Source organism: Pocillopora verrucosa, chromosome 13 (assembly GCF_036669915.1).
Source record: "Pocillopora verrucosa isolate sample1 chromosome 13, ASM3666991v2, whole genome shotgun sequence".
Lineage (NCBI taxonomy): Eukaryota > Metazoa > Cnidaria > Anthozoa > Scleractinia > Pocilloporidae > Pocillopora > Pocillopora verrucosa.
In genome coordinates this window covers 13409514-13422491 of record NC_089324.1, presented here as the reverse complement: position 1 = coordinate 13422491, position 12978 = coordinate 13409514, and the positions used below count along the sequence as shown (strand labels likewise).

Sequence of the window (12978 nt, the reverse complement as noted above, 5' to 3'; positions counted from 1 at the left end):
TATTCGTGTGACACGAAAATGTCTGTCATTTTTAATTGTGGATTTGCAAGAGTTGCTGTAAAGGAGAGCTTTCGTAAGGTTGGAAGTGCTTCGGTTGAAACTAACCCTAGTGAAAAGTGGAAGAACTATCTTGCAGCGTTCGAGGGTGACAGTCATGAAGTCTTTGCGGTCGAACGTTCCACCTACGTCAAGAAATCCAAAGCAATTTACAGCTCTTTCCGAAAGATGAACTCAAAAGCCAGGGCCCAGTACCAAGACACGGTCTCAATGGTAAACTGGAAAGCTCTTAATACAGCGCAGAAGAAACAGCACACACTGTCAAATTGTGGAGGTTGTCAAGTGCACTATTATGCCATCCATAATTTTTTCCCTAGTGGAGGAACTTTCAAAACCCGAAAACTTTTAAAAGAGGCCCTTATTGAAAGTGGGGTGAAGACACAAAGTAAAGTGAAACCAACGCAAAAAGCCATTAAAACTGCTATAAAACACATTTATTCAAAAGTGAATGGCCACTTTGAGAAAATATTTAAAATAAGCTTTGCTGAAGCACAAACAAAAGTGAAGGAACTTCAGCTCCAAAAAAAGAAAGACGCAATTGAGAAAAAGCGGCAGCGTCGAGGGAGAGCACGCAAAGAAAAAAATAAAATCCAATGCCAATGTCTAGTCCATCTGGAGAGGGAGTAATTTTTCTTGTTACTTTGCAGTAATTTGCATGCCAAACAATGAGATCAACAATCTTCACCTTTACTTGTGTTGCAATCTAGCATTTATTTAAGCACACTCTCTATAATATATTTGCCTTCATTTTCCAGTTTTTTAAAAGGAATGCAAGTACAAAATAATCCACTGTAAACTTAGTCAATCATTCTGAACTTCTTCCAACCAATGGAGAGAATATAATACTGGGAGAAGGATCCTATGGTCGATGCATTCTGAGACAGTACACACGATTTGATAGAAAGGTAGTGGAAAAACAGTCTCTGATGCAGGACACCATAGAGATAATGAAGGAGGCTCGCATTATGCAGGCACTCGCACATAAAAATATCCCAACCATAATAGGTGTGCAGCTTCAAAAGCAGCCCATTTCCTTAATAATGGAGTTTAAAAGGGAAGACAATACATCTGTAACAATAAGCAAACTATTGTCTTGTCAGAAAAACAGTGCAACAATACAGAATGTGCAAAGCTCACTCATAACAAATGACTGGTTAATTATTTCACATGATTTGACAGAAGCCCTTTCACATATTCACACAAAAGGCTTTCTTCACTGCAATTTGAAGGCTAATAACTTTCTTGTGAGTAACTGAATACTATCTCACTGAATACTATAAGCTTAAGCAGGGGTTTCACGGGCCTGACACTGGGCAAATTGACTGGCTGGGAACATAATTTTTCCTGCATGTTGTGACTGACATAAATCAGAATCAAAACATATTTTGCCTGCTTCCTTGTACATTTCCCATCACCTCAAAATCTTAATGAAACCTCTGCTTAAGAAAGTAATAATTAACACTCTAATCAGTTAAAGTGACCCCAGCCATGTCACGGCAGGAGACTTTTTATTGGGCTTTGCAAGGTTAAAATTACAATGTATGTGCATGTCTTTAGCAAGTTTATGTGTGCTCTTGGTCTAAACTAATTTTGTACTTCTGCTTTACAAATTGTGAATGAATGTTAGAGGGACATTTTTAATAATGCACAGATAAGGTGCTCTAGGGTCCATCAGGTACAAATTACTTCATAGGTCATACTCATGTCTATAATTTTACATCGCTGCTAGATAACATACATGTACCGATTTATTTCCCAATTCCTGCCAATTATTGATCTATGAAATTGAATTTAGGCAAGCAACTGGCAGATCAAACTTAAGTTTTAACCAGTTAGGCCACCATAGCCTTCTTACAGGAATATTGACTTGGAAGAGCAACAAAAAAAGCAAGAAATACAATTTTAAAGTTTTCCTTTCTGACTTTGTAACAAGGGCAACCTATCCTGCTCTTAAGATGGCACATCTTTTATGAATAAGGCTGAGAAGATGACACATCTTATACCAGTTTGTGTTTGCTCTTATCACAAAAAAAAACAGTGCCCCACTTGGGGCAACAGTAAGCACTGGTAATTAATCATGTCTTATCAACAAAGAGAGAAGGCTATGGTCAGAATCATATGCAGGTATCAGAACTTTTGTGATGCATTTGAATTAAAAGATACTCAACTGGTGTAGTGGGTAGAATATTAAAATTCAAATAGACACATATATCAATTACAAGTCCATCATTGACAATGATTGTTGCAATTATTACCAGTCAAAACTTAAAAACCAAACTGTTGACTATAATTAAAACTGATATAACATGATTTAAAAACCAAAAAAATGCCTCATAAATAACACCATTAACATGCTTGTAATAAATTAGTTGTGTGGAATAACTGGAAGGACCTCTTCAAGAAAACAAATAGGGATAACAGTAAATAAAACTGGTTTTAATCAAGTAGATTCCCTTTGGAATCTGCAAGGGCTGGCTGGTTTTCTGTGTGAGTAATTAGAATTATTATTATTATATATTTATAACAATTCAGTAGGGGACCTCGGAATAAACTAACACACATTAGTACAGCTTTTTTCCTCTTAGTTTTCAAGGGAAAATTTATGACAAGACAATCTGCATCTTACATGTCAGCAATTAAACTTACCTAACAACTGCTTTGGGGGATTACGTTTGCCAGTAAATTCATCTAATTCTTGGAGAAATTGTTTCCAAAGCATTCAAAAGCCTAAATTTTGATAAACACCATAAGTTTACACATCATGATGTGATAGAGGATTTATCAAGCTAAATTTAATTTCAAAATTGAATGGTATATCCACAATGAAACTTTTTTCTATGTATTTGTTACAAAACGTAGTACTTTTTTCTATGCAAAAGTTATAAACATTGTAAAACGCTATGGAGCTCTAGAAATGAGCGCTATATTATAAATTCATGTTGCATTGTATTTGCAGTGAAATCAATGAACATGTTGAGAGCGGTGTTTAGAAGTCTTCGTAGGTTCAAAAGGGTTCTCTTTGGTTTTAAGATGCCATTTTTTGAGGAAATGAAGATAGCAAAGAAAATGTTATTACCTTCTTTTGATGTCTTCCTCTAGATTGTCGGATTCACCAGCGAAGATGGGAAAAACCAATGCAAAGCCGACACTTCAAAATGGCGGATGCCGTTCACGAACTACGCGATCTTGATTCCAAGTAACTATGGTTACTCGCGCAGTCCACGCGAATTCCGCGAACCTTGCTGGGGGACACTGGAGGCGAAAATCATTTTTGACCCAGGCCTTAATTAACCTGAGATGACCACTCCTAGACCTTCGTGTATTTACTTTTTGCCTAAAATCCACAAACCTAAAATCCACAAACCTAAAATCCACAAACCTAACAACCCAGGTCGACCCATTTTTTCTGCCTGCAGTTGTCCCACCGAACTTGTTTCCAGCTATTTAGACAAAATTATGGCACCTCTCGTCAAAACTTTACCATCTTACTTTAAGGACATCCAACACGCACTTGAAATTTTTCGTGACTTTACATCTCTTTATACCGTCATTCCCAATGACGAAGGTCTCCGGGCTCTCAAACATATTTTCGATCATCATACTGTTATGGAACCAAGCTCTGAAACACTACTCCGTTTAGCCGAACTAGTACTTACACTCAATCGCTTTTCATTCGATGGTAACTACTACAAACAAACTAATAGCGTGGCCATGGGCACTAAAATGAGACCCAGCTACGCCAATCTTTTCGTGGGGTTTTTTACAGAACATCAATTTTTTAGTCAATACCACGGCCCAAAACCTGAACTCTAAGGCCGCTACATTGACGACTACATCGGCGCTATCTCCTCTACCAGAGAGGAGCTCACTCAATTTATAACCACTGTCAATTCCTTTCACCCGGCTCTTAAATATACCTGGGAAATTTCCGACTCTTCTTTGGCTTTTCCAGACATCAAAATTTTAATTGAAGCCAAAGGTTTATGCACTAGTGTTTACTACAAACCTACAGTTTCACATTGTTACTTGTTGTGTTCATCTTCGCATCCATCACACGTCAAGAACTCCAAACCTTTTCCACAGTTTCTCAGACTTCGTCGTTTATGTAGTGACGACTCTGATTTGCCGAAAATCAGAGGCAATATGCCTGTTTTTCGATAAACGTGGTTTTCCTGTTTCTGTCGTTCAAGCGGGCTACCACCACGCCCAACAAATTGATCGACAGTCGGCACTACAAACGGCTGATAAAAGGAAAACACTGACCGCATTCTATTCACTCTCACATTTCACCCTCACAACCAGGCAGTTAAATCTATCATTCTTAAAAACTTTAAATTATTGCAAAACGATAAGAGACGGGCACCGTCTTTTTGCAACCCCCACTAATTTCATTCAAACGTAACAAAAACATGGGCAACTTTTTGGTTAGAAGTTCATTTCAAACCAATGACCAATCTAGAACTTTCAAATGCGCTCGCTCACAATGCACAACTTGGTCTTTCATTCATAACGGAGAGAAAATATCGGGACCCAAGAGATCCATTAAGATCACTGATCACTTTACGTGTACCTCCGCCATTGTCATTTACTGCATAACTTGCACGTACTGCAATAAGTTATGGTGCGTCTGTACCAACCCTTTTTGCATTCAATTAATTTATTCTTGTTTCCTCGTCACCATACTCCCACCAATAGCGTAGCTCCACTTTCTGCATATAAACCCACACACAACCCACAATTCCTCCAATCGCTCTGACGAAGAGCTAACCCTCGAAACGTCAGCTTTTTTACCCTTTACGGTGGTCAATTTACGTTTTCAACTCAGTTGTTAACATTAAATCACTTCTAACTTAGCTGGTTTGCTGTGTCAACTTTGAAATAACATTTGTGCAGAAACAGATGACTTGAAGATGGAAAATAACACTAACTTCTCAAACCGCGAATCAGGAAATCACAACTTTCACGCCAAACCTTTTGTCGTGGTGAACTGTGCATTGAATGCGCCATTCATGCTTGTATCAACTCTGGGCAACACGTTGGTTCTTGCCGCCATTGTAAGGACTCCGTCGATTCGTTCTCCGTCAATGATCATGCTCGCTAGTCTTGCTACTACAGACTTCCTGGTAGGCCTTATCGCTCAGCCGTTATTTATTGCAGATGAGCTCATTATGAAGAATCATGTTCTAAACGCTCTTTCTTCAATGATAGGATTCGCCTTATGTGGTATTTCTCTCGCAACCATAACAGCCATTAGCATAGATCGTTTTATTGCACTGCAGTATCACTTGCGATATGCAACTCTTGTGACTAACTCCCGAGTAATCTGTTCTATAGTTGCGGCGTCGTTGATTATCTTGATCTGTTCAGGACTTCGTTTATGGGATAACGTTGGATTTCACCTACTTTTCGCGATACTCACCGGTGTTTGTCTTGTAATATCCACGCTTTGTTACATTAAAATTTATCAAATCGTCCAACGCCATCGAGTGCAGATCCGCTCTCAAAAACAAGCTACAAAAAGTCACGTAATTCAGAATCGCACAGAAAAAATGCGATTAAAACAAAGCGCTTTGAACACGTTCGTTTTTTATATCTTTATGATTGCATGTTACTCTCCCTCGTATATTTTGCTCTTCCTTTTTGGAATTTCTTATTCCACATGGAAAACGGAATGGACCATCTCGACTACCGTTGTGTTTATGAACTCGTCCCTGAATCCAGTTCTGTTTTGCTGGCGTATCCGCCAGCTTCGGGTTGCAGCTGTGAAGACGGCAAGAGATATGTTATGCACCACCACTGATTAAATTCAAAAACAGTAACTTTTGTCAGACAATTCTGGCTTCTTAGTGCAGCGATAAGCTGCATTTTAATTAGCTAGCTCAGCAGCACCAAGAACAAACAAAATTGAATCGATCGGGGACATCGGAAGATATTGTAAAATTAGTGAGAATAATAGACGGGAAAGTTTTTGCCTTTCGTTTATACCCAAAACGCTTTCAAAATTTCTCGCCAAAAGGAATCGAAGAGGTCTCGTTGAGAATTCCCAAAGCCTATTTTAATGTGCGGTACTAAATAATTTTGTATAAACCAATAAACTGTAAAATCAAATTTCCTAAGTTGGTATTGCGTTGTCTCTATCAAATCGATTATTTAGCAGTTTCTTTTACCGTTAACACCTCTCAGCTATTTTTTTGCCTTTTTCCCTTTGAAAATACATTGCATCTGCCTGTAGGAAATTTAGGAGGAGATATTGAGACTTGATGCTACAGATGAAAATTCAATTTCTAAAAGAAATTTGAATATACATAAGTATTAAAATTTCTTGGCCGACTAAGTGCATTAACTGTTTAAATAGTAGAATGGAGCTGCCGATCGTTAATTTGATAGGTTATGACATGGTATACATGTAGAAATTGCATATCAACAGTAGTATTGGGTTTCCCACCGAACTCGCATTACTATGAGAGGGATATGGCAATATTGGAGAACTTTGTCTCCTCATTCTTGTGATGAAGGTATTTTAAAGTTTAGACCCTGCACGTGCGGTATAACCACGAGAATGTTACTGACCTCTAAGTGACTTCCTTTCGTCTTGTTTTATCGCGCTTTTGTTAGTATTATTGTTAACAGTTTTATTATTGTTTATGCTAATACTAAAATCATTATCGTTCGCAATGACAGCTGTCATTTCCTCTGTCCATATTGATATCAAGTTTCTTACTTAGTGCGAGAGCTGTCGTTACAAAGTGCGAAAGCCCATCTTATTATAAAATGCGATGGCCTATTATTGCAAAGAGCGAAATCTCTTTTATTATAATGTGCAACGTAGTCAAGTAATTTTTAAAAAAATGCGAGAACACACCCGTTCAACTCATTCTAACAACTTTTTATCTCAGAGTACCTTTGAAAGCTCATTCTATCGATAAATCAGTCAATTTTTGTAGGTGCAAAGCACACTATTCAAATTTGAAAACTTAAGAGCCTTCTGGTTCGTAGTTTGACGACAGATAAACAAACAAATGCAGGCTGTAGAATGGCCCAAAAATAATTCATATTTCACTGACGGATATAGCTTCGTATACTATTCAATGTCTTGTTCATCAAAAAGCCTGAAATTTGCTGTTAAATCACTCAATTTAGTTTCTTCAATAATTATAAATTATTGATGTAATCATATCGTCGATGAAAAGCCACGTAAGAAAGACTCCCATAGAGGAACTACATTGGACATGACAGATTGGTAACACTTAACGTTGAAGAAGCTCAGCAGTTAAACCAATGTTTCGAGGAGGCAGTCGACCGTAGTTCCGCCCACTTCTTTGCCTGTGGAGGATATAATTCATCCGCTCTATTTTTGCCTCAAAACCGCGCAATTTGCATACAACGGCACGGCAACAGGTTTTTGGTACAGCTATGGTAGCCTACGTGTAGCCGCACCGGCCCCCCCTAAGGTGAAACGGAGGCGAGCGTTCCGTTTCACTTTAGGGAAGAGGGTACGGCTACACGTAGACTACAGCTATGGGTTCGCCTGTCTCTGCTGTCTTTGTCAATATGCTTCTGGAAGACGTGGAACAAAGGGCTTTGAAATAGTGGCTTTAAAATCGTGGATTAAAGATGAGCGACATCAGTAGAGAAAACAACGGATCAGGAGATCGTGATTCCTTCAGTGAAGAACCTGGTAATTCTGAAATATCAATGGTAATCATAAACTGTGTTCTGAATGTTTCTTTGATGCTCGTATCCCTTTTTGGAAACGCTTTGGTAATACTTGCTATGACAAAAACCCCTTCCATTCGCTCTTCTTCAATGATCATGATGTGCAGCCTACCACTTTCTGACTTTCTGGTTGGACTGGTTGTACAGCCACTTTACATCGGGCAGCAACTCTCGAGAAAATCAATTTTACTTCTCCTCGAGGTAACTCCTTGGCGTCACTATCGATAACAAGCTTAAGTTTGAGGGACAGATTCGTAAAATCTGTCGTAAAGTAAGTCAACAAGTTACTGTTCTCAATTGTTTGAAAAAAATATTGCCTTTTGAACTGAGGATAGATCTACATCCTGCTTTCATTGCACCGCGTTTCAATTACTGCTCAGAGTCGTGGCATCACTGTGGTAAAAGAGTTTCCGGCAAACTCGAAAAAATCAATAAACAAGCCCTTCGCTTTGTGACCCGTGACAAGTCAACCACGTACGAGACGTTGCTAAAACAACTAAACCTGTTGTCTCCATTTAACCAAAGAATTGTTAAAATGGCCACCGATGTCTACAAAGCTATCCATGGGTATAAAGTCCCTAGAGGAATAGGAGAGCTATTGCAGGAACGATCAACTAATTACAATCTTAGAGGAAAACACATCCTCGAGCTACCTAAAGTAAATACAATCTCCTATGGTCTTAAATCATGGCGTTATACTGCAGCTAAGATTTGGAACACTCTTCCGGATCATTTTCGCGGCGCTGATAAAATCGGAACATTTAAGAACTTGATGTCTATGTTGGATTTCTCAAATTTTACATTTTAATCGTAATCTACTCTTATTTAATAATTTTTTAATTGTATAAATATATTTTTTTATAATAAAGTTCGGATATAACGCACGCTGTCATTGGTTGAAAGAGCGTGCTCTATGAGAGTATGGAGCATAGAGCTGAGCCAAAGCTGTCACGCCATCTGCCAAATTGTACTATGTTCGAGCTTTTCCGGGACTTCTTTTTAGCTTTTTTCCGATAATTGAAAGTGAAATTTCGGAACAAGCGAGTCGGCAAGTAGCAACAGAAGAACCAAACAAAGATTTGTAAACATATCAGGCGCCGTAATTTACATTATTAAAACGTGAGGAGATACGAAAATCCTCAAAGGAAAAACAAAATAGACATTCCTAGTTTTAAAGATTTTCACGTTCAGTTAGATTGCAAGCTTACGAACGGTAATAAAAATCAAACACAGCTAACACTCGTATAGTATATAAAGTTCAGAGTTCAAAAACAAAACAGAAATTATGAAAAATATAATCAAACTGACATATCTGTTAAAATTCATACTAATCATGAGGGTGTCTGAGCAAATATGATCATGCTGAAGTCCATCACGGCTCGCTTAGCATGGCGATCTCCGGTCATTACAGTAAAGCAAGCCTCAGAAACTACATCGGCCGGCCTTCGAGTGAAAAAATAAGAGCTCGCTCTGATATCCTTTCCGATACGTTGAGTAGAAAGTCACTTCAGTCACTTCAGTCACTGCAGCCGAGTTTTGCGGCGCTGTCATCCCGAGCGATCTTCATGTTCCGGTGACTTCGGCTGTCGTTCATTTAAAAAACACTCGCCTTGAAGAGTTTGTTTTCTACCTTGTCATGTGAAAAAACTTGCGTGTTTTTTATGTGCCATAATTCGGCTGAAGTTCACGGAACATTTCACTTGAAGATTCTGTATTAAAAACTTCAGGCAAAAGCGTTAAAATCGACCTGCCGAACTATTTTAGTTTGTAAACTATTGCAGATTGTGAACTTTGATGGTTTTTGAACTGTGATGGTTTGACACTTTTGACAGCTTTTGTCATGTAGAGCCAATCAGATTATTTGAACCATTCTCACAGGGATTCTGATTGGCTTATTGTGGCGTGCTCTATGAGAGTATAGAGCAAGCTGACGACATTGTTGTTTGCTTTGGAAATAAAGTTTGTTTTGAAAATTGAAAGTAATGCTTCGGGAATTTGACGGATTCTTTATTATAAAACAAATAGAGAAGCCTTGACTGTGCTCTGTTCTGTTATAAAGCACTTAGGAAGCGGCTAGAGCACTCAAGAAGTGGAGAGAAACACTCGACTACGTCTCGTGTTTCTCCCTACACTTCTTTCGTGCTCTAGCCGCTTCCTGCCTGCTTTATAACAGAACAGAGCACAGTCAAGGCTTCTCTATTTGTTAAATATAGGTTTTTGTGAGAAATCTTCTCCTTCTATTATTATTTCTAGTTTATTTATTTAATTTTCGTGGCATGTCTGTAAAGTAGCTAATTAGCTAAGAACATTTGACCACGTTAAATAAAGGTATCTATCTATCTAAAATATTACGCTTTGTAACACAATCTCATCTGGCTTTGCCAAACCAAGAACATACATATGGGGAAATAACACCTTAAAACTAACCCTTATTATCACATCGCAAACGAAAGTCATTAAAAGATATCCAAATAACAGCTGCTCTTTCAGGTCAGAAGATTTAAAAGCGCAAGCGAATGGCAGGAGTCGCACAAGCCTATCAACACCTTTTAACGATCGACTGCCTTTTGCTTTCCGGCTTACCAAGCTTGTCGCCGTCTGCATTGTAGAGTTATTCATTGGTCAAGTGACTCCTTTCATTGCCATAATTCAATTGTCCTTCATTTATTGATGAACATAGTAGATTTACTATACAACACTCGCGATCAGTTAATTTGCCTTTACTTGGGAAAGTAGATTTACAACGCAATTGAGTATACAATTGTAACGTGTGTAACACAACAATAGACCTTTCCTCATCCATAATCGGTCTCAAACACTAGCACTTAACATCCGAGAAACACATGTATCGTTGGAGAGCGTTTGAGAGCGTTTGATCAGAGCTGTTGAAGAAGGATCAAAGCGGCCATCCAAATCTTTGAAAGGCTCCAAACTAAGACGTACATCAAATTTGACCTTCTTGAAAACCGGTCTCAAATTACATACTAAAAAACAGTGCTTGCGTTTGTCCTTGAGAACCATAGAATACGCGACAAATACGTACAAAAATGCTTTTGCACATTCAAAATAAATCAAAGTAAATTTACCTATGGTGAAAGGAAAAAGGAACGGCCTAACTTTTAAGGAATGTTCAGTCAAAGTTTGCCGATTTCTGTTGTTTTCACCGCCATATTGAAAATGAAGCTACCACAATGCAATGCAATCGGAGTGCGCACACCGCCCGATTACAAGGGAAATCCTTTTATCTCGAAGTTAATCGTTAACTAAATGTAAGTTAACCCGAAGGAATTAAAGCGTAATCGATTCCATTGACGCTGCAAGTCTTAATTTATCCGCGTACGTCCTTATTTTGAATGCACGCGAACGCTTCCAACTTAGCAGGTTTGTTGTGTCAATTTTGAAATAATATTTGTGCAAAGACAGATGACTTAAGGATGGAAAATAACACCAACTTCTCAAACCAAGGATCAGGAAATCACAACTTTCTCGCCAAACCTTTCGTCATTGTGAACTGTGCCTTGAATGCGCCATTAATGCTTGTATCAATACTGGACAACGCGTTGGTTCTTGCTGCCATTATGAGGACTCCGTCGATTCATTCTCCGTCAATGATCATGCTCGGTAGTCTTGCAGTTGCAGATCTCCTGGTAGGTCTTATCGCTCAGCCGTTGTTTATCGTAGATGAGCTCATCACGAAAGTCCATGTTCTGCGCGTTCTTTCTTCAGTGATAGAATTCGCCTTATGTGGTATTTCTCTAACAACGGTAACAGCCATTAGCATGGATCGTTTTATTGCACTGCAGTATCACTTGCGATATGCAACTCTTGTGACTTATTCTCGAGTAATCTATTCTATAGTAGCGGTATGGTTGATTATCGTGATCTATTCAGGACTTCGCTTATGGGATAAGGTTGTATTTCACCTACTTTCCGCTATACTCATCGGTGTTTGTCTTGCAATATCCACGTTTTGTTATATTAAAATTTATCAAATCGTCCAACGCCATCGATTGCAAATCCGCTCTCAAGAACAAGCTACAGAAAGTCACATCATTCAGAATTGCACAGAAAAAATGCGATTAAAACAAAGCGCTTTGAACACGTTCGTTTTGTATATCTTCTTAGTTGTATGTTACTTTCCCGCCTATATTTTTCTGTTTCTCTTTGGAATTTCTTACTCCACATGGAAAATGGAATGGACCATCTCGTCTACCGTTGTGTTTATGAACTCGTCCCTGAATCCAGTTCTGTTTTGCTGGCGTATTCGCCAACTTTGGATTGCAGCTGTGAAGACGGCAAGAGATATGTTATGCACCACCACTGATTAAATTCAAAAACAGTAATCTTTTTCAGGCAATTCTGGCTTCTAAGTGCAGTGACAAGCTACATTTAAGCTGGTTCAGTAGCACCAAGAATCCACATTTAAACAAAAACAATTGAATTGATCGAGGACATCGGAAAATGTTGTAAAATTATTCAGGTTACGGCATCTGTGCTTTAAATCGCGACAATAATAGACGGGCAAGTGTTTGCCTTCTGTTTATACCCAAAACGCTTTCAAGATTTCTTGCCAAAAGGAATAGAAGAGGTGTCGTTGAGAATTCCTAAAGCCTATTTTAATGTGTAGTACTAAATAATTTTTCGTAAACAACTAAACTGTAGGATTAAATGTCCTAAATTGGTATTGCGTTGTCCTAATCAAATCGATTATTTAGCAGTTTCTTTTAGTGTTAATACCTCTTAGCTAATTTTTTCCTATTTCCCTTTGAAAACATATTGCATTTGCATGTTGCAACTTTAGGAGGAAAAATTGAGACTTGACGCTGACAGATGAAAATTCAAATTTTAAAATAAATTTGAATATACCTAGGTATTGAAAATTCATGTCTATCTGAGTCCATTAACTGTCTAAGTTGTGTATTGGAGCTGCCGATCATTAATTTTCACAATTAATTGTGATAAGTTATGACATGGTATACTTGTAGAAACTAAATATCAACAGGACTATATTAAAGTTCACACAGCAACCAGGTGGACAATCAGACATGGTTTGATGCCAGAGTAGCACCAAACCTTGTCTGATCAACAGGACTATTAGGTTTCCCACTGAACTTGCAGGCACCTGTTTATAACTATGAGAGAGTATACTATATAATATATATTATATATTATATACTATTATATTATATTATTATTATTATTATT

General features: G+C 38.1%; 2 protein-coding genes and 1 long non-coding RNA gene across 3 annotated transcripts; 2 read left to right on the top strand and 1 right to left on the bottom strand.

Moving 5' to 3' along the window:
- Positions 1 to 707: 707 nt before the first annotated feature.
- Positions 708 to 3299, bottom strand: LOC136277773 (uncharacterized). Its single transcript, XR_010716045.1, has 3 exons — positions 3134 to 3299; positions 2704 to 2784; positions 708 to 2540 (listed from the first exon to the last, which is right to left on the bottom strand). It is a non-coding gene; the product is annotated as an uncharacterized lncRNA (long non-coding RNA).
- A 1426-nt stretch (positions 3300 to 4725) lies between these two features.
- LOC136277887 (melanocyte-stimulating hormone receptor-like) lies at positions 4726 to 6010 on the top strand. Its single transcript, XM_066160693.1, has one exon. The coding sequence runs from the start codon at positions 4968 to 4970 to the stop codon at positions 5859 to 5861; it is 894 nt and encodes a 297-aa protein (XP_066016790.1). The 5' UTR covers positions 4726 to 4967; the 3' UTR covers positions 5862 to 6010.
- Positions 6011 to 11207: 5197 nt separating this feature from the next.
- On the top strand, positions 11208 to 12101 carry LOC136277632 (melanocyte-stimulating hormone receptor-like). Its single transcript, XM_066160013.1, has one exon. It carries the CDS (start codon positions 11208 to 11210, stop codon positions 12099 to 12101), a length of 894 nt encoding a protein of 297 aa, XP_066016110.1.
- The last annotated feature ends 877 nt before the right edge of the window (positions 12102 to 12978 follow it).

Bases quoted from the DNA above. Each gene is read 5' to 3' on its own strand.
- LOC136277887 (XM_066160693.1), top strand. From the start codon at position 4,968: ATGGAAAATAACACTAACTTCTCAAACCGCGAATCAGGAAATCACAAC.
- LOC136277632 (XM_066160013.1), top strand. From the start codon at position 11,208: ATGGAAAATAACACCAACTTCTCAAACCAAGGATCAGGAAATCACAAC.